The sequence below is a fragment of the Salminus brasiliensis genome, chromosome 17, assembly GCF_030463535.1.
Source record: "Salminus brasiliensis chromosome 17, fSalBra1.hap2, whole genome shotgun sequence".
NCBI lineage: Eukaryota > Metazoa > Chordata > Actinopteri > Characiformes > Bryconidae > Salminus > Salminus brasiliensis.
The window spans coordinates 2722613-2743600 of NC_132894.1; the positions used below are offsets into that span (position 1 = coordinate 2722613).

General features: G+C 40.3%; 1 protein-coding gene across 1 annotated transcript; it reads right to left on the reverse strand.

The window, feature by feature from the left end:
* Positions 1-3021: 3021 nt before the first annotated feature.
* Positions 3022-11987, reverse strand: lpla (lipoprotein lipase a). The gene is made up of 10 exons (XM_072661019.1): positions 11732-11987; positions 10505-10692; positions 10000-10179; positions 9347-9458; positions 8987-9220; positions 8383-8625; positions 7220-7340; positions 6907-7086; positions 6686-6793; positions 3022-6105 (listed from the first exon to the last, which is right to left on the reverse strand). The coding sequence occupies exons 1-10, from the start codon at positions 11844-11846 to the stop codon at positions 6054-6056; spliced, it is 1533 nt and encodes a 510-aa protein (XP_072517120.1). The 5' UTR covers positions 11847-11987; the 3' UTR covers positions 3022-6053.
* Positions 11988-20988: the final 9001 nt, after the last annotated feature.

Here is a 20988-nt window from a genome sequence, read left to right on the forward strand (position 1 = left end):
TGGGCAAAAAAGCCAGGAACCACCGCTGGTTTGAAGAATTGAGATTTAACCAACAAATCACTGCTGACTGACAAAAACATGTATTTTATTTTTTGCTGAATTGTTTTAATTAGAAATGAATGATTACAGAACTACTGAGAATGAGAATGAACTACTGACATGGTGCTGGAAGACTGAAGAACCTGACTGGGAAACTGTAGAGCATGAGCAACATTTAGTCATTAAATCAAATGAAGATTAAGATTACTGTATATTTAAAATTTATTTCATTTTAATTTAATTAAATTTTGATGCAAAAAACTGTCTCTACTTTTTGTAATTTTTCACTTTTTGACATAAAGTAAATCTGGCAGTTGTTCTTTACATTGTGTCCCAATTTCTTGGTGAATGGACCAATAGAAATGCTCCAAAATGACTCAGGATAAGCTGACGGGACAGTGGGGGCTCAGCAATTAGAGCTCTGGGCTATTGATGACAATGTTGTGGGTTTGATACCCAGGCTCAGCAAGCTGCCACTGTTGGGCCCTTGAGCAAGGCCCTTCACCCTCTCTGCTCCCCAGGTGCTGGATTTGGCTGCCCACCACTCACTGCCCCTAGTTTACTGCCACAGATGGGTCAAATGCAGAGGACACATTTCACTGTACAGGGACGTATACGTGTGTCTTACCTTTTACATTGACTTCCATTGAAAGTTCGGAATTTTTGTTTTTACCTCCTCCTGTAAAGCAGCTGTGTTGGAGATCCAGGGTTTTTTGTGTGACAGTGATGAATTGCTGGTCGGTGACCTCCTTTAAAAGATTATGAGACGTTTTATTACGATGTCCTACTTCTACTGTGAAGTGCCCTCCTGAATCTTTCAGCACAAACATTGCACCCAACACACTCTGAATAACAGCAGTTAAGCAGGACCTATTAAAGAGCATAGGCCCCTAAACAGCTGCCAGCGTATTTAATAAATAAATAAATAGATTATAATGTAATAAACGTTATTTATATATATATATATATATATATATATATATATATATATATATATAATTTTTTTTTTAGTTTTTAAAATCCAAACAGATAATCCACGTCCTCAGTAAACAGTATGGAGAGTCACAATAACAGCAGGTTTTTGTAGTTGTTTTTGTTTTTAGTGAAGTTAGTGTTGAAATGCAGCTGAAATTAACGTAAACACATAAACAACATAAACATCGTAAACATTGTAAACATCGTAGCAACTTCTTTAAACTGTACTCTACTATTTAATACACTGGCGGCTGTTTAGGGGCCTATGCGCTTTAATAGGCCCTGCTGTTATTCAGAAGTGTTGGGTGTAATGTTTTATATATATATATATATATATATATATATATATATATATATATATATAATGATATTCTTGGTAAAAAACAAACTTCATATTTAAATTATTGAGATGTAAACAACATCGTTCAGTAATGGGACCAGGTGTCGTTCGCCATAACAACACAAATATAGCGATTTTAGTCCCTATCCAAACTTACCAGTGAACCACTGAGTTGAACCACTACCACCAGTGTACAGAGTTTTATATGGAATGGTAAAATTGTGGCAAATCTGAGAAAAGTATGTTTTCTTTGGGGTCTATTTTGCTGTAGAGCGACCTACACGTATCCTTCCACCACCAATGTTTTATAAAAATGTGTTTAAGCCTTAAAACCTTCTAAAGACTATTGCGAAACATTGTTTTATAGGCAGTGTCTTCATAACCACCTGGTATAATAACTCCCACCAAACCTCTCTGAATGCCTCTGTTTCATACAGTCTAAATGAATAGTATTTATTTACAGTGATGGGGAATGGACATTTATTTACTATCCAAACCCACCAGTTAACCCACACCAGTCTTCTGAGCTTTATGTGGATTGTGCTGATGGTAAAACAGTAAAGCATTTGAGTAAAAATAGTTTTTTTGGGGGACTATTTTGCCATAGAGCGGCCTAGGTGTATCCCTCCACCACAAGTGTGTTTAAAACGTGTTAAAAAATGTGTTTAAGCCCAAATTCATCTACAGACTATTATTGTGAAACACTGTCTCACTCCTCAGGCAGTGTATTCATAACCACTCTGTATAAAAGCTCACACCAAACTACTCCGAATGACTCTGTTTTATACAGTCTTAATGACTGAAGGAGACGTAAGGAGAGTGTATGTCTTTACAATGGTGGTGAATGGACCTTTATTTACTATCCAAACCCACCAGTGAACCCACACCGGTCTTCTGGGTCTTCTATGGAATGATGATGATGGTACAATAGTGGCAAATCTGAGCAAATTGGAAATTTTTGCTGAAATGTGGCCTACATTTATCACTCCACCACACAGGAGTTTAAATACTGTGTTTAGGCCCAAAACCTTATGAAAACAAAGTAAAAAGCTAAAGGTGCACATATTTGTCACTGTACAGCAAAATGTGTCCTCCACATTTAACCCATCTGTGGTAGTGAACACACACACACACTAGTGAACTAGGGTCAGTGAGTACATACACACCCCCAGAGCGGTGGGCAGCCAACTCCAGCGCCCGGGGAGCAGAGAGGGTAAAGGGCCTTGCTCAAGGGCCCAACAGTGGCAGCTTGCCGAGCCCGGGAATTGAACCCACAACCCTGTTATCAATTGCCCAGCGCTCTAACCGCTCACCACTGCCCCTAAAGTCTTACTCATGTATTTAAAACCACTCTATAAAAACTCACATTTCATACAGTATTAATGACTGAATAGTTTAAAGGAGACGTTACTATCCAAACTCACCAGTGAACTTACACCAGTTATATGTGATGATGATGGTATATTAGTAGTAAAAAAAATAAAGTTTTGCCATATAACACCTGAATGTAGGCCAAATTCTAAAAACACCAAACCGCTCTAAATGATTTAACTGTTTAATTGTGGTTAATTTGGTGGTTAATTAAAGCAATTTAGAAGAAGTTCCCTCACAGAAGTTCCCTTTTAATGTAAAATACATGAAAAGAAACAAGAGCTTTTACACACTGATGATACAAATCACTCTGTTTATTAAAATATCATTTTTATACAGTGCATTTTGTATTAATACGATAAATGATCGTGATCCATAGGGTTTTTACATCATTCCCCCAAGCAGTTGCTCTCATTCATACTCACTTTGTTTATAAAAATAGAGGATATAATTATATATACCCACATAGAAAGAGAAAGAGAGAGAGAGTGAGAGAGAGAGACATAGACACGGCATCATACAAGCCCAATGTACAAATATATACATTCAATAAATAATAATGTTGTATTTATGGCTATTATGTGGGGCGATACATTTCTAGACGGGCTCTGGCAATGATATGGGTAAGTTGGCCAATAAAGGATTGTCGCAACTAAACAGAGGTGCTCTGATTGTACACAGTCGCGCAGATTGTCACTTTTTAAAGAATTTTTCTTCCCAATTTGGAGAAGATCAATTACCCAATCCCAGTTCATGTGAACTCCCCTATCACTAGCAATGCCCCCAACACAAGGAGGGTGAAGACTAGCACACCTCTCCTTCCACACCTGTAAAGTCAGCCACCGCCTCTTTTCCAACTGCCACTGATGCAGCATGGCTAGGTAGCCTAGCACGCTCCCCAGCTCCGATACAACAGCTAACAGACGCCTGTGCCGACCAACATCACACTGCACTGTTAAAAGTACAAGATCCTTGAGGATGGTTTCCTTGAGGACGTCACTCCTACACTGTTAAAAGGGACCCTTTTCTTTTAAAGGTTCCTCAAAGCACCTCAAGAGGTTCCTCCACAGTTTCAAATTGAAGAACCTCCAAAGGTTCCCTTTTATAACAGTGTAGGAGTGATGTGGGGCGGAAGTGCCATCGACCCACCCTTGAGAGAGCAAGGCCAATTGTGCCCTCTCTGACTCCGGCTGCTGATGGCAAGTAAAAGAGCTATTTCAGACTGTTTTGGGGATCCTGTGTGATATAATAATAATAATAATAATAACAATGGGAATGCATAGTATTGCAGATTGATCACAGTTTAGCTATTGAAGCCACAATCAAGGATTTCAGAACAAAAACCTCCTGAACATCAAGACCAACCACTGACTTCACCACAATCTGCCCTAATTCAACATAACTAAATAAGTGTTTCCTGTTGTACTTCACAGTATTTGAGAAGAGAAACATCTGAGAGCTGAAACACCCCAAACCGGCCAGATTCATCAATCTCTGACTGTGGTTTTAAATGAGAAATTCATCAAAAAGGGGTCTGTGCCTATAAAGTGACCTGTGCCAAACACAATAACCAAACACAGACAAAACAAAGTGGAAAGCAGACAGTATTTCACGACGTATTTACAAGAATCACTTCCTTATATACCGTAGATTCAACTTCAGAGAGTATTTGGTCCCATATTTGGTGGTGATTGATACTGTGGTAAAGATCTGATAGACATACACAGCACTGTGCAAAAGTTTCAGGCACTTCATCACATTAAATCCAGTAAAAAGGAGAAACAAGAGCTTCTCATTCTGAAGAAAGTAGTGAGATCTTGTCTGTGAGCTAGTCTGAAGAACAGAGCTCGGTTCCTCCAGGGTTCTCCTGGACGGCCCCCAGTCCAGCCAGCACAGCGTGGAGGATGTGTTCAACTCCATCAGCAGCAGCATCAGCAGCTCACCTGATTTACCATCATTAAGCCCTGATTTACCACCAAACCAGGTGTTGATCTGAGGAGAACTCTAAATAATACTAGACTCCATGAGAGAGGAGAACTTTGGAGATGTTCTAATGATGAACACAGTGATGGAGAACCACCACAACCACCACTTTCTGTAGAAAGCTATTGTTAATGTTTTCTCTAATATTAGAGTTTCACTGAGGAGATTTTCATTCTTTAGTGCCTTACTCTTTTGCACAGTACTGTGTTTTCTGTAGGTAGAACCTGCAGGTAGGTCTGAACTGTCTGCAATGAATATCAGTGTTAGTCAGCAGGTAGGTTTCAGTGGAAAAGATGGTAGAAGGTAGATCTGAAGAGTATTTCACAGTGTAGCCGAACAAAAGTACAAATACAAACATCTAGTGGTTCAGATTCTGAGGAAATCCCTACAGGAACCTCATCAGAGCTCGAATAAGGCATTAGTAATGCGTTTCCCATTAATCGACCAGTATTGTGTATAGCAATAGCCAATGCAACAGTCAGTTCTGCCCCTGTAACATCTTAAAATGACCACTCTCTTTTACAAACAGCCTGCCATCACCGCATGTCGTCACTCAGAATCACGTCACTCGCTTCAATGTGCTCGGAGAACACTCAGCATTTGACTTTTCTAGCTAGCCGGTTGGGAGCCCAGGTCTAGTGGGTCACTCGCTGACCCAGCCTTGTGTTTCTCTCATGGCTTCACCTCAAAACAACCCTGTTGGCTAAGTGCAGCTCTACGCGGCATCCACTTCATCCAACCAGCGGTGCATTGTTTATTAAATGCGCTTCGGTTAGACCAAAGCAGACATCAGAGATCCAGTACACACGTTATAACAGTGTAACAGTTTACTTACATATAAGTACATATATATTGCATAACAATAAGACGTCTATCTTTCGTTTGAAAAGAATATTTCATAGCTAAAGAGACGTGATCAGGATCGAGTCCTTCTGGGACTCAGCCACTGAATCAGAACGTAAGCATTGTGGGGGGTGGGGTGGGGGTGGGTGGGATGGTAAGGGGGACGCAATAGCAATTCTGATTTTCCAGATATTCCAGGTTTTTTCAGCACTCTAGGCTCCAGCGACCTTCTTCGACCCATTATTTTGAGGAGGGAAAAGAGAATACTGAGCGGTATTAGAAGTGGCTTTTCGATCAAAACTGCTCAGCAGTTAAACGTTATCAAGACTACAGTTCCTTGCAGGATGTGCTTATGGATGAGGATTCGTGGGATAATTGCTACGATTCTTTGAGGCGCTCGGAAATCAGAACATACAGAAACTGCGCAGTCTCTACCAGTCCAGTTCCCAGCAGGCTCCTCGCAGGCCCCAGCGTGAGGGTGGACAAGGGTGCAAGTGCCTCTCTAGTCTGCACTCTTCTTGAACGAGCTGCCGAGCATCTTCAGCTTGTGCAACCTGTCAAACAGAAACACGGCCGCGTCAGAGTTTAGCCTCAATAGAATTTTCTCTAGACCGGCCCTGTGGTCTAACTGCTGCATATTAGGTGTGAGTAGAGCCTGCAGGCTAGAGAGCTTGCAGATGGCAAGCTTTTGGCAATGGAGAATCATGACTCAGAATGCTCTGTAGTCCAAGACTAGGCTTAATACCTGTATGGGACATCGGCCATATATGGACCAAAGTATTGGGACACCTGCTCATTTACTGTTTCTTCTCAACTCAATAGAATTTTACAGCTCTTGACCGGCCCTACGATCTAACTGCTGCTCATTAGGTGTGAGTAGAGCCTAAGTTCAAATCCTAGCCAGGGTTCTATTGTCAAAAGCTTGCCATCTGCAAGCTCTCTAGCCTGGGGGGGGTGGAGCCACAGACATACACAGTATTTAATCTTCAGTTTCAGCCGCAGCTCATTTACTGATATTTTTGTATAACTCAATATGAATTGTTGACCAAACTGAGATGCAGAAGCAAAAACAAATGTGAGTCAGGAGAACTTTAGACTAAATTGAGGTTAAAAAAAGGGGAAAATTGACATTACTTTTCATTTTTGTGGCTTGACTGGGCCTCTTTGTCTTTCACAAACACAGCGGCATCCCCACCACGAGCGAGGTAGGAGAACTCCCCTTCTTTAGCAATGAAGATCACTCTGAAATGAAGACATTTCCATTAATATAATATTTATATAATATAATAACCAACAATTTACCATCATTTAAGGTTAAAAGCAAAACTAAGTGAAAACCTGAAAAGACTGATTACCTGGATTGAGTTTCTCCAGACTTGACGCGTAGCTTACGGATGTGGAAGGTGTCTGGATTCCACCAGGGCCAGCTGATGATCGTGTCCTTCTCCCAAACAATCTTCACCATCACCAGTTCCCCAATGTCCACATCGGTGGTCAGCAGGAAGGACACTGTAGAGTTGGTGTTCAAAGCAGGCCTGGGGAATTGCACCAAACCAATCATTACCACTACAAGCCCAGGTCATGATCCTCATAATCAACAATAACAATATTATTCAGGTCAGTTTTTATATATCATTAATACCATCAGTCAGAGCTGCTTAAACTTACATTACATAAGGAATATTTTCCTTCTCTCCGGAGTATCCGTACAGGGAAATCTTCATGGGTTGGTCGGTGTAGCTCAGCTTACTCTTGCTGAAGAAATGGACCTTCACTTGGTAGTGGAAAACTGCAGGAAACACGAGCAGTCTGAGAAACATGGAGATGGAAACACCTGCGATGGCTATTAAGCTGATTGTTTCAGAGGAACCGCAAAGGAACCTCCTACAGGTTGCAGCCATTGTTACTGAACTGAGGGGGTGCCGACTTTCAAGCCTTGAACTATGAAGTAGTATATAGTTCCTGATCATATCACATATCATAACTCCAGCCAATCCTTCACATTTCCATCTTAGTGTTTTTTTGCTGTACCCATACAGCCAAACACCTCTAGACAAACTGACCCTCATGCAGTCAGTCAACACAGAACTTTGAACCATACGTGCCAGATTGATTTGTTATGCAGCTGTGTAGTTAAGGGATGAATTCCTCAAATTCTAGGTTAATGATTCAGTTACTGATCCTAAAAAGGAAACTACCAAGTTATTTAGTTTGCAAAATTTTGTGGAGTGCCTCAGGGCTCTAGTTTAGGGCCTATGAACATTATGCAAGTTGTGTAATTAATGAGATGTGGCCCTACATACAGTGTTCAAATGATTTAAGATGTTAAACCCAACCCAAACCTAGTGGCTATCCCAAGAGATACGATATATGGACAAAAGTTTTGGGACACCTGCTCGTTCATTGCTTTTTTCCGTAATAAAGGCTTTCAAATAAGAGTTAATCCTGCTTTTGCTGGTAACTGTCTCTACTGTCCAAGGAAGAAGGCTTTCTACTAGATTTTGGAGAAACACTGCTGTGAGGATTGGACTGCATTCAGCAACAAAAGTTTTAGTGAGGTCAGAAAGCTGGATGATCACCACCTGACCTCTAAGCCCATGCCTGGCATCAGGAACGGTGCCATTAGGTTCATGTTAATCTGCTCCAGAGAGTCCTATTCTATTGATAATACTTGTCTACAGAGACTAGACAAGCTGTGTGTGTGCATTTGCACATCTGTGCAACTTAAAGTAGCTATTATTGCAATTATTAAAAGAGGTGTCCACAAACATTTGGACATACAGTGTAGCTTGCGCCCCCCTAACATTAAACCCCTTTCCTCTGTTCCTCACCTTTGTATGGCATCATGTCTCTGGTCTTCATGTACATCTTGCTGCTCCTGCGGCTGCGCACCTTGGTCACGTCGTAGCCCGCCTTGCTACAGCGGTTCTTCCGGCAGCTGAGGCACACCCCCTTGTTGAAGGTCTCCTTGGAGCTGCAGCGGAAGGCCATGCTCGGCTGCTCTGCGTTGACTAGCGAGTCAATAAAAAGGTGGATGGAGCGCTCGTGGGAACACTTCACAATCTGGTCCATGTCTGAAGCGGAAGTGAAAGACATTAAAAATAATTAGAATTTTTTCATTAGCTTAGTTAGCCTCTTAGCTTAAAACAGGTTAGCTAGAAATGTTAGCTTCTTAAGCGCCTCATAACCAGGTCTTCAAATCCAGACTAGCAACTGAATATTACATGTTAAAATTAATAATAATAAGTCCAGATGCTAACCGGTGGCTATTTACTTTCATTCACTGTTAGCAGCATTAGCATTCTGGAATGATGGAACCACTCCTTTAAAGGAAATGAAGGACAACGTCTCTACATTTGGACTGTATTTCATCTCAACTGTGGTCAGAGTACTCGAACTGAACCACCAAAAGCTACAATGAAGGCCAGAACTCACTTCTCAAACCCGTGGTAGCCACCATCATCATGGTGTTCTGCAGATCGCACCCAGGCTGGAAAGCTCCACCATTGGGGTAGATGTCCACATGCCCCACAGGTCGCTGGATGCCAATGCTACGGTCAGGAGAGCCACGGGTGTTGGTGTGAAGCACGTCCACAAACAGGGCATCGTCAGGCGAAAGCGTGCTTTGGGCATCTGCATATTCAAAGGTTGGGCCGGCTGGATCCAAACCTGGATAAGGAGCAGGAAAGATGAGCATTGGTGATCGTGGCAAGAGTGTTGATAGAGCTCGTACGATATACCAGCTCTACCCTACAACCTAACTGTCTGAAATGGTCATGAAGCTGCTCTGTTTACCAGTGATCCTGTTGACTTTGTTTTTTGTGAGGAGGCCTGCGATGCCTGCAACGTGAGCGCCCAGACTGTAGCCTAAGAGGTGGAGCTTCTCCCATGGGTACTCAATTTCAGCCTGTGAGGAAAAGGCAAGATTGTGTTTTAGGGATAAATATAAAACATTTATTTTTGTCATTTTTCACTTTTTGACATAATGTAAATCAGGCAGTCTTTTTGTACGACCAAGTTTAAGTTTTACGACGAATGGACAGATAGAAATGCTCCGAAATGACTTGCCGTTAAATGTTTTTACATTGACTTCTATTGAAAGTTAAGGCGGTTTTTCCCTTCTCCTGTAAAGTTGCCATTTTTGAGCTACAGGGTTTTCGTGTGACAAATTATAAAGTACATTTTGCACAGAAACAGTGCTTAATTTGTATAGATATTCACATCTGAACATGTTATATAACAGTACATTTGTCTTAAAACCTTGTAAATCCATTGTTTTCAAAAAACTGCCATTTCCATCTAAAATAACCAATAGATGTTGACCAAAATACCTTATTACATGAAATTTCTCATTATCTCATATAATCTTAGGTCTATTTTTCCTTCGTCTGTTATGTCTATCGTCTGTAGCAGCTGTGTTACGCCTTAAAATAACACTTCCAACTAACCTGCAACCAGTTGACGAACTTGGCCACATCCCGGCCCACCAGCTTGGTGTAGGCAGCTGAGGTTGGGTAGTGTTGCTGAGCTCGGACGAGCCAGTCTACTACGATCACGTTGGCTGTTGGCTCGCGTTCGTACAGAGCCGTGACCAGCTTAGGCACCCAGCTCTCGTACATTCCAGTGACCTGAACATAGAGAAGGCTGGTCAGCATTTGGGAAACTCGTTAACTCCCTTATTTACGGTGACATATGTTCAAGAAACCCAGAGTTATGTAGCTGTGTACAGGATTTCTGACTTGGCCTTGATGTTAATTCCATATTAGTTTAATATTACACAGCTTTTATTTACTCAAACTGAATAAATCTGATTATATATTGGCCATTAACCAGTAAATTAAACATATAAAGCAGCATTTGCATGCAATTTACAGCCACTTTGAATGTGCATAATTAAATGTCTAATCTCTAATACTGGAATAAGCATGAATAAGCTTTGTGATTTGCACTCACCGTCCATCCATGAATGACCACAAAAGTCTTGGCATTCGGGTCGAAATTACACTCTTTAATGGTTTGCCGCTGGCCAGGAACTATGTAGCACAGGTCATCTTCAGGTTCATCACTGGTTCTCAGAGCAAACTTAGATTCGATGTCATTAAAGTCCACCATCCAGTCTGTAGAGTTTGCTGACATGTTGCCTGAGCAAATACAAGTGGACATGAGGGTTGGAGGCAATATATTATTTCCAATAATAATAATAATAATAATAATAATAAGAAGAAGAAGAAGAAGAAGAAGAAGAAGAATAGATATTACTAGATTGGCCTGGACATTAATTATTATTGGACATGAGGGTTGGAGGCAATATTATATCCAATAATAATAATAATAATAATAATAATAATAATAATAGATAGATAGATAGATAGATAGATAGATAGATAGATAGATAGATATTACTAGATTGGCCTGGACATTAATTATTAATGGACATGAGGGTTGGAGGCAATATATTATTAAAAAATAAATAAATAAATAAAAATAATAATAATAATAATAATAATAATAGATATTGCTAGATTGGCCTGAACATGAATTATTATTCAGAAATGAACTTTGAACTGATCTGGTGTTGAACTTTTGCTACTCTCAGTTCTTCAGACCTGCTGTAATGTGTGACCTCCCCATAAGGGAGTGATCTCTCTACCAATCAGTGTTCCAAAAAGTTGAATCCCAAAGCTGGAGGTCTTAAAAGGGGTCACACTGCCTGAATTTGAGCTCTTCATGCCCCCCAATCATGTCCAACATGCTCTAAGAGACTAGATATGAACAAAAAGGCTGGTAGAGAGACTATCACGTTGAATGCTCTCTCTCACTCTCTCTCATTTTCTAAGAGATTAGACTCTTACTTTTTATTTATTAGATCAGAATTTGAATCTCGTGCAAGGCATTGATTATTAACCTTAATAACAGCACATTTGCACTGCATGCACGAGCAAAAACCGCAGACTCCTAACTCCTCCTAGTCTGAAGGCTCTTTCCAGCTAGAGTGGAGTGGAGTGGAGTGGAGTGGAGAGGAGAGGAGTGGAGGTCCCCTCTCAGAACAGTGACTCAGCTTAGTGCTGCAGAAGCCAGGTCACTGAACATGGCCCTAATCTGCTCTGTTTAACAAAGAGGGCTGGAAAGGAAGCCCCCCAAAAAAGAAAATGCAGAGGAACATCAGGGAGAAGTACTCACTGAAAGAGGCTGTTTCAAAGGCTGGGTCAGCTGTGGGCTCCACTGTGGTTGCAGAGCTGCAGGAAAAGCTTGTAACATGCATCCAGATCACGAGCAGTAACGCGCTCTTCCCCATGGTCTCGTGCTTTGCGTGTTTTGGAGGTGGCTCTGCTCTTCAGCGGCTGCGCTGCGGTGTTTAGTCCGGTGGTCAGTGCGGGCAGCCCTGCGGAACCTGCAGAGGTCAGCGCTTAAAGTTGGTGGCGTACCTCTGCTCGGAGCCGCGTGGCTTTATGCGCCGTTGAAACGCATGCAAATCTAGGCCCAGCCTATTGGTCGGCGGCTGCAGCTGGGCAGGGCTTACCAGGCCTAACTGCGAGCTGGCCCCTCCTTCTGATGGTCATGTACTGGAAGAGTTTCTGAGAAACGGACCCTTTAAAACTGACCAATACACAGAGGAGAGAGATGGAAATGATTCTGAGTTCTGTAGTTTTTGTGATTTCTTTGTTGTTTATGAAGTTTTATTAGGCTTTATGTGTTGATATGCTGATATGGGGGATAGTTAGGATGACTTGTCCTTTGCCCCTCCTGAAAAAGAGGAACTAATCAATAAGCCAGAAATTCTCCTATTCATTAACTAAAGAGTCCACATTCAGACTCACTACAGCAAATAAGAGCCCAAGAATTAAACTGTGTTATTAACCATTGCTCGCTGTGCTAGATCAGCTTGACCGGATGGTTTCAGACCACACATAGATACAGACAGCAAAAGATCAATACAAATAAATATATAAATAAATATTTAACTTAAATAATTAATAAAGAAATAATAATTCAAGTTCATTTATATATGTTTTGTGAAAAAACAATACATCAGGAATAGTTTCATTATAGTAAAAACATAATAATAACATTTTCTACTATTATTAAAATAATATGAATTTATGTATACGTATTTAATTAATTTATTTAGGTGTGTTGTGCCAACAATAATAAAGCAATTCTTTTTTAATGATAGGAAATAAATAAATAAATATTATTATAATTTTATTTTTAACAATAATTGGAATATAATAATTTAGATTTATTTATATAATTCATTAATATAGGTGTTTTGTGCCAATAAAAATACATGTATAAATATTACTACTATTATTGTTGTTATTATTATTAATATTATTATTAATATTAGTAGTAGTATGTTTGTTATTGTTATTATAACAATATGTATATATGTAATTAATTATAGAGTCACCTGCATATAACACACACAAACACACACACACACACACACACACACACACACACACACACATATATATATATATATATATATATATATATATATATATATATATATATGTCTATCTATCAGTGTTCAAAACAGTTGAATGCCAAAGCAGAATGTCTTAAAAAGGGTCACATTCCCTGAATTTGAGATCTTCATGCCCCCCAATGATGTCCAACATGCTCTAAGTGACAGTGATATTAATGCATGTCACTTATATATATATATATATATATATATATATATATATATATATATATATATATATATATATATCATACCATCACCATCAGCTTGTTTTTCCAAACCATTCATGAATACACTACCAGTGTTTGTTTAATTGATCGCGGTACAGTCCGGGCCTATCCAAAAGAACACCGCCACCACCATTCAAGCCAAGGCCCTCCAGCTCCAACTGTGAGTAAGCAGATCCACGCTGAGCGGCTCCACCGGGTGAGGGAATGTCCTAAAACACTGAAATTTACTTTGGGGAGACGGTCAATGGGTGTGTACAGAACCCTAGTCTGCTATTGGCCAGATAATGGTAAGCAGAGCATAGACAGACTGACCAGGGGCCACATGTGTGTGTGTGAGTGTGTGTGAGTGTGCACATGTGGAGTTTTCTACTGTCACTTATCACTGAAGTTTTGCCTTCATACTACAAAGTGTTACGAGACCGCACACGTATGAACACACACACACACACACACACAAGGATACCGTCCAAATACACGTAGCCTACACTCTCACGCACACACACACACAGACGGAGAGTGGCTACACTGGCACAGTATAAGCTTTCATTGGAGCCACATGTTCCAATGGACTCCATATGCAAATGTGTCAGCTAGTATATCAGAACCCTGCAATATGGTTCAGACCACTGCTGAAGAATGCAGTAAGAAGCTTAAAGCTACAGAGAGGCCCGAGACCAAGACCAGAGGGCCCGAGGTGCTGGCCTGTTCGCACTGTACTGCATTACTCTACTGTTTTTGTTGACAAAACAAAGTCCCAGAGGCTCTACGGACATCCGTACAGGCTAAGTAATGTAATTTAGGCAAGAATTATTGTGAGTTAGAGTCTCCTTATAGAGGAAGTATGGTAATTCCTCTCTGGATCACTGACCTAAGTGCGAGTACATAAGCAGAGTAAACATCCATGTCCCAAATTAAGCAATCTGATTCTGGTGGTATCGATCTGTGGAAACCAGAGAACATTATTTACTGAGAATTAAAAAAAAAAAAAATTATATATATATATAATGGCCGTACAATTAATAGAAGAGAGCACAGTATTGGGTAAAATGTAACCTATTTTTTATGTACGCTAGATGTTTATGTTCTACACTCTATAGACAAAAGTATTGGGACATCTGCATGTCTCTCCTGCTTTTGTTGGAGTAACTGTCTCTACTGTCCAGGCTTGGAAGGCTGATTATGATTATTTGATTGCATACAGTGACAAGAGTGTAGCGTTTGTGATCATCATCCCACCTCAATTCCAACCCCTTAACACTCCAAGGCTTATAACACACTAAGGCGTGCTATTCAGTATCTACATGGACTCCCCAACTCATCTCAAAAGTACTGGATGGAGCTCCACCACCATCATTCCAGAGAACACAGTTCTTCTTCCACTGCTCCACAGCTCCTCAATGCTGCTGGGGGGCTTTATACCCCTCTAGTCCACGCCTGGCATTAGGCAGCATGGTGCCAATAGGTTCATGATGTTTATCTGCTGCAGAGAGTCCTATTCTATTGGCAGTACTTCACTACAGGCACTAGACAAGCTGTGTGTGTGTGTGCATTTGCACATCTGTGTCAGCAATGGGTACAACTTAAAGTAGCTGAATGCATTCATTAGAAGAGGCAGTGTCCACAAACATTTTGACGTATAGTGTAAATAGTATGGAAAAGAGTCGGAGTGGATAGTGGATGTCTTTTGGTGCTTTTCTTATATATTAAGAATTCTATAACCAGGCATTTTAATAACTCTTTGAGTTGTCCTGGTTCTATATAGAACCATTATCTTTGCATATATTGTTTTAGTCTTCCTCCTGGTGGCGTAATAGAGCCTAGTTTTAATGCAGATAAAGCAATGACTAGGTGACAAGGCTAAAGTACAGCTTCCAAACATGGTGGAGGTAGTTTTACACTCGGCCTGTGTCCAAAACAGCAGCTCCCTCTACAGTTGGAGAGTGTAACTTACTTTTACTGCACTGTAGTAAATACAAATCACGCTTTGAGCGCCCCCTCATGGACAGACATGATGCTGTACACATGCATTTCTCGAAGCTGCAGAGTAACACTACAGGACTTTACACTAATATAACTCTATGGGTTACGCAGCATTACACAGCAGCAGTTCTGGAGAGTTCTGGTTCTCCTCCTGCAGCTCCACCACCAAACCTCCATAGTGCAGTAGCAGCAGCGCTCCGGCCCGGAGTGGGAATGACAGAGACGCCGTTCTCCCCCTGTTCCAGTCAGTGGAGCATCAGCATGATCCTGAAGCTGCTGATTTAATGCTACATAATGTTGCTTTTACTCTGGTAATAATACTTTACTTTCACTCAAGTGCAGGATTTGTGGACTTAATGTTAATTCCGTCTGAGTAGAGCTTAACTACCGCGTCTCTTCGCTTGTAGCCAGGGCTGAACATGCCATATTGTGTCTGATAACAAGGAGATTGGCCGACTTCCGTGAGGCACAACCACAGATCCCCACCCAGCGGTTTCTGAGCTGGTCACGCCCAACCCTAACCGCCTAATGTTGAAGGCCTAGCTGGCGTGTAATTACCAGTAAGAGTAACACTGCTGCTACTCACAACAGCATTTTCATTGAGCCTGAAACTGATGAGTGCTTTCCAGCCAACACATCTTGGAGCCTGCACAGAAACGACCTAGGGCAAAACCTTCAAATCTGTAAAGCCCAAACTCATGCATCCCGTCCATTCACTCCGTTTTATGGGTTTTTTTATAGGTTGTAATCAAAGCTCATTGCAGATTAATGCCACTGATCTAAACAGTCTGAACCATAAACAAGTCAGTAAACACCAGCCGTGGTTCTGGTTATACAAGGCTTTGAATTCCTCAAAACACAGAAAAGCTGTCAGGGCTAGTCACAAATATTTGTGTGCGTAGCAAATAAAAGCCATCTGCTGGATGGTTGGGATCTTGGAAGGCTGGAGGTCTGCAGGCTGCCCATCTGAAGGCCTGCATTCTCTTCTCGAAATGACTGAGGTGTTTGATTACACCGAGGTGTCCAGTGTGTGAGACCGGCTCGGACAGGCTGCTGATGTGACGTCAGGTCACAACCGTTTTGAAACCTTGGCGTTGCGAGGCTCCTTTCCCTGCGGGCGTGGGGTCCAGTGCCATTTGCAGTTAAGGATGGTGCAAGTGTGTCTGCCTGAAACTGCAACCCCCTGGAGCAGGCCCTGAGGGAGACCATGTCTGCACTGATGGCCGTTATTACACAGAATGCTTGCTCAGCACAAAAATCTGGCTGTGTTACAGTATGTGCTTTTGGAATAAGTGATAATAAAATGACAAAAGGGTGACAGAACAGCTGTGTTAGTGGGCTAGTGGTTTGCTAGCGCTTTTCAGTGTCTCATGTTATGTGACACTGACAGATTTGGAGTTCGAACATAGAAAAAGTAGTGATTGCTAACTATTCAGTACACTGTCCTAAACATATTCATCAATATAGATCAATAACTGAGCAGTGCAGTGATTTATCAGTCTACTCAGGCTTTAGTAGAGCTCAGTCACACTGAGATCAATAACTGATCAGCGCAGTGATTTATCAGTCTACTCAGGCTTTAGTAGAACTTAGTAACACTGAGATCAATAACTGATCAGTGCAGTGATTTATCAGTCTGCTCAGACTTTAGTAGAACTCAGTAACACTGAGATCAATAACTGATCAGTGCAGTGATTTATCAGTCTGCTCAGACTTTAGTAGAGCTCAGTAACACTGAGATCAATAACTGATCAGTACAGTGATTTATCAGTCTACTCAGGCTTTAGTAGAGCTCAGTAACACTGAGATCAATAACTGATCAGTGCAGTGATTTATCAGTCTGCTCAGGCTTTAGTAGAGCTCAGTAACACTGAGATCAATAACTGATCAGCACAGTGATTTATCAGTCTACTCAGGCTTTAGTAGAGCTCAGTAATGCTGAGATCAATAACTGATCAGCACAGTGATTTATCAGTCTACTCAGGCTTTAGTAGAGCTCAGTAATGCTGAGATCAATAACTGATCAGCACAGTGATTTATCAGTCTACTCAGGCTTTAGTAGAGCTCCTGAACACTGAGATCAATAACTGGGCAGTGCAGTGATTTATCAGTCTACTCAGGCTTTAGTAGAGCTCAGAAATTGAATATTGTTGACTTTTCTAGGACAATACAATTCTGATTATGTACACGAGATCGTAGGCATAGCTGTGTCATCATATTCCATACTCAAAGAGAATGACCATAAAAAATGAATGAGAGTGGCCCAAGGATTGAACCATGGGGGTCACCACAGATCACTGGTCCGCTCTCAGAAGGTTTGCATAAGTTTATAAAAAACACTTTATGAAATTATTCGTACTACAGATTAGATACATTTACATTATCTGACATGTACTCCTATCATATCTGTTTCTGCTAAGTACTGGAACAGGACACACAGTGTCCAAACATATTTCGAAAACATGTACTGCTGACATCATCACTGTAACAGCATGAACCCAAAAATGATTCATCCACCAGATTACTTGAAAGCATGGTGGCCTGGAAACTGCCTGTCCAGTGGGTTAGATACTAGCTCTCCTTGTTTGTTGTGTTTCTGGTGATAGGGGAGGGTCTCGGGGCAATCGGGTGGTGATATGACAGTAGAGGAGGATACAGGAGAAGCTGCAGTGACTGATACCGGCTTCTCTATGGTTGGTGGGAGGTTTAAGAGGAGATGCAGGACAGTGTAGATTGCCCTTGGGATTTTGGTGTCTACAGCAGCTGATAAAGTTGATCGTCATAGATCTCATGCAGTGTCTGCGCTCCGTCAGGGTGTCATTAGTGGGTGGAGGGTGTTGTACACTTGATCCTTGAGGACCTTTTGGAGGTTCTTCCATTTGAAACTATGGAACTAAGTTAGTAACACTGAGATCAATAACTGATCAGTGCAGTGATTTATCAGTCTACTCAGGCTTTAGTAGAGCTCAGTAACACTGAGATCAATAACTGATCAGCTCAGTGATTTATCAGTCTACTCAGGCTTTAGTAGAGCTCAGTAACACTGAGATCAATAACTGATCAGCTCAGTGATTTATCAGTCTACTCAGGCTTTAGTAGAGCTCCTGAACACTGAGATCAGTAACTGATCAGCACAGTGATTTATCAATCTACTCAGGCTTTAGTAGAGCTCAGTAACACTGAGTTAATAATTGATCAGTACAGTCAGCTCAGAGTTCAGTCAGTTTGACTTTCAAGTAGCCTTGAGAACAAAACTACAGTCTGAGGAACGTTTGAGCTTCACTGTTTTGATTGCATTTATGCACGTCTTGCTCAAAAAGCCTGGAGGGCGCAGCGTTGAAGGGTCGGCTGCTGTAAAACACTGACAAATGGATGTGTTTTGGGTTATATAGGGCCAAACTATAGGGTTCCGCTTTAAGGAACAGCTGGCTGACTTTGAAGGCAGTCCACTGATCTCCTGCTCTCTGGAAGGAGTTCCTAGACAGCTGGTCTCTAATGAGAAACATGCATACAGCATAAGTCCTACAGTGCACTAATCTTCATATGCTGGCGCTACTGCCTTGATAAGATTTTATAAAAGACCTGAAAAAGCCTTAACTACAAGACTAGCTCCAGAAGATACTCCACACAGCCTGAGGTTACTGGTTTAAAAGAGAGTCATTAACTCTAGGGTCAGTTACTCTTGCTAACAATGTTCTACAACAGACAGAACCCACAAGCAAGGGATTTCCATGATTACTCGATAGCGAGCATTTAGCAGATGTAGCTAACTTTGCATTTGAGTATAGAATACTTTGCAGTGAGCTAGCATGAGCGATACTAAGGCATTTTCAGACATTTCAGACAGAGGCTCGCTAGGTAGCCAGCAGGCCGATACAATAGCTAACAGACGTCTGTGCTGACCAACATCACGCTCGGAGTCATGTGGGGAGGAAGTCGCACCATCGACCCACCCCTGAGAGAGCAAGGCCAGTTGTGCTCTCTCCGGCTGCTGATGGCAAGCAGCAGAATTTGAACCAGCGATCCTCGGATCATAGAGGCAGCACATTAGTCCACTGGTGCACTGATAGCCCTCTGGTCAAACGGTTTGACCAGGCATGTTAGCCAGAATGGCCGTGAGCATCAGTGGAGTCTTAGGTGCCCAAGGGATTTCCATGATTACTCGATAGCGAGCATCTAGATGTAGCTAACTTTGCATTTGAATACTTTGCAGTGAGCTAGGGTGAGCGATAGTGAGGCATTTTCAGACATCAGAGCAAAATTTAAAATCCTGCATTTGCGATATTTCTAAATCTACTGTATATTCCTAATGAATTTCATCTAGGAAAGGTAAGTGGCCTGAAAGCATGCTGCAGTGATTTAGCGCTGTCAACTGTTGCATCAAGGCTCATCAAGGCAAACCTGGTCACTGTTTTCTAGCTAGTCCCACAGGGGAAAAAATATATATACTAAATGTCTTTATAAAATCGATATTTTTTTCAATGTATGTAAATGGCCAATTATTATTATTATTTTTTCATTATATATATATATATATATATATATATATATATATATATATATATATATTCACATATGTAAAAAAAGGAAAAATATATAGATGTATTTTTAAACATATATAATATATATATATATATATTACTAATTATTTATATATATTAAAAATTGCATATGTTTTTGTGTATATATATATTTTCTTTTCTTTTTTTGCATATGTGAACTTGGCAAAGAATATATTTTATAAAAATTTAAATTTGTTTTAGTTTTCAGTTTAAAAAATGATTTATTTATTTATTTATTTATACATTTGTGTGTGTATGTGTGTGTATAATGATCCAACTGTATCTATACTGTACGTATAAAACTTGTGTCTGCCACGTTACATATAAATTTGCTATGTAAATGTGTTCTGTAATACATTGGCACATAGGTAATATATTCTGAAATACATTTTAGTGTGTGAAATTTATTTTGAAATAAAATACAAAGTATTTCAAATATATTTTAAATGTAACAAACTACATGTAGATACTCATGTAGATACTCATATAGAAAAGTATATATATTTAAAATTGATTTATTATATATGTTTTTGCAATGTATGAAAATTGCCAAAAATGTGCCTGTTAAATATATTTGAAAAAAATAATATAGTGTTTTCATATATTTGGTATGCATAAACTTTCCCAATGAATTAAAAATATTTAAAAATACATTTATTTTAGTTCTAGGTTTAAAAAAATTTAGCAATCCAACTGCATTACATTTACAGCATTTAGCTGAAGCTCTTATCCAGAGTGACTTACAGGGTTACTCATTTACAGAGGTGGGCCAATGTAGTGTTATTTTGGGTGTAGTCTCCCACCCAACCAACCTGCATTTTTACTGTGTATCTCTACCGATCTGGTTTTGCTATGTTAAATGTATATTTGCTATTATTTAACTTTAAGAAGCTACATGTCTATGTTTATTATTTCCTACGTATTTTAAATGTATAAATAAATAGGCAGTATATTCTAAAATTCTATTCCGTAAAAAAATACATGTCCGTGTATTGTTCTTCCACATGAGTGAATTAAAAAAATACTAATTTGACATTGTTTTAAAAGCAAATATCATTAAAATAAAAAACGTCCATAAGTTTGGACAGAAATAATGTCTGCAGGAATGGCCATGTGGAAGTTGACCACTATGTCCAGTTGCAGGGTAGGGATGGGCAATACAGCTAATTTCACGTACAAATGGAAATATCCAGG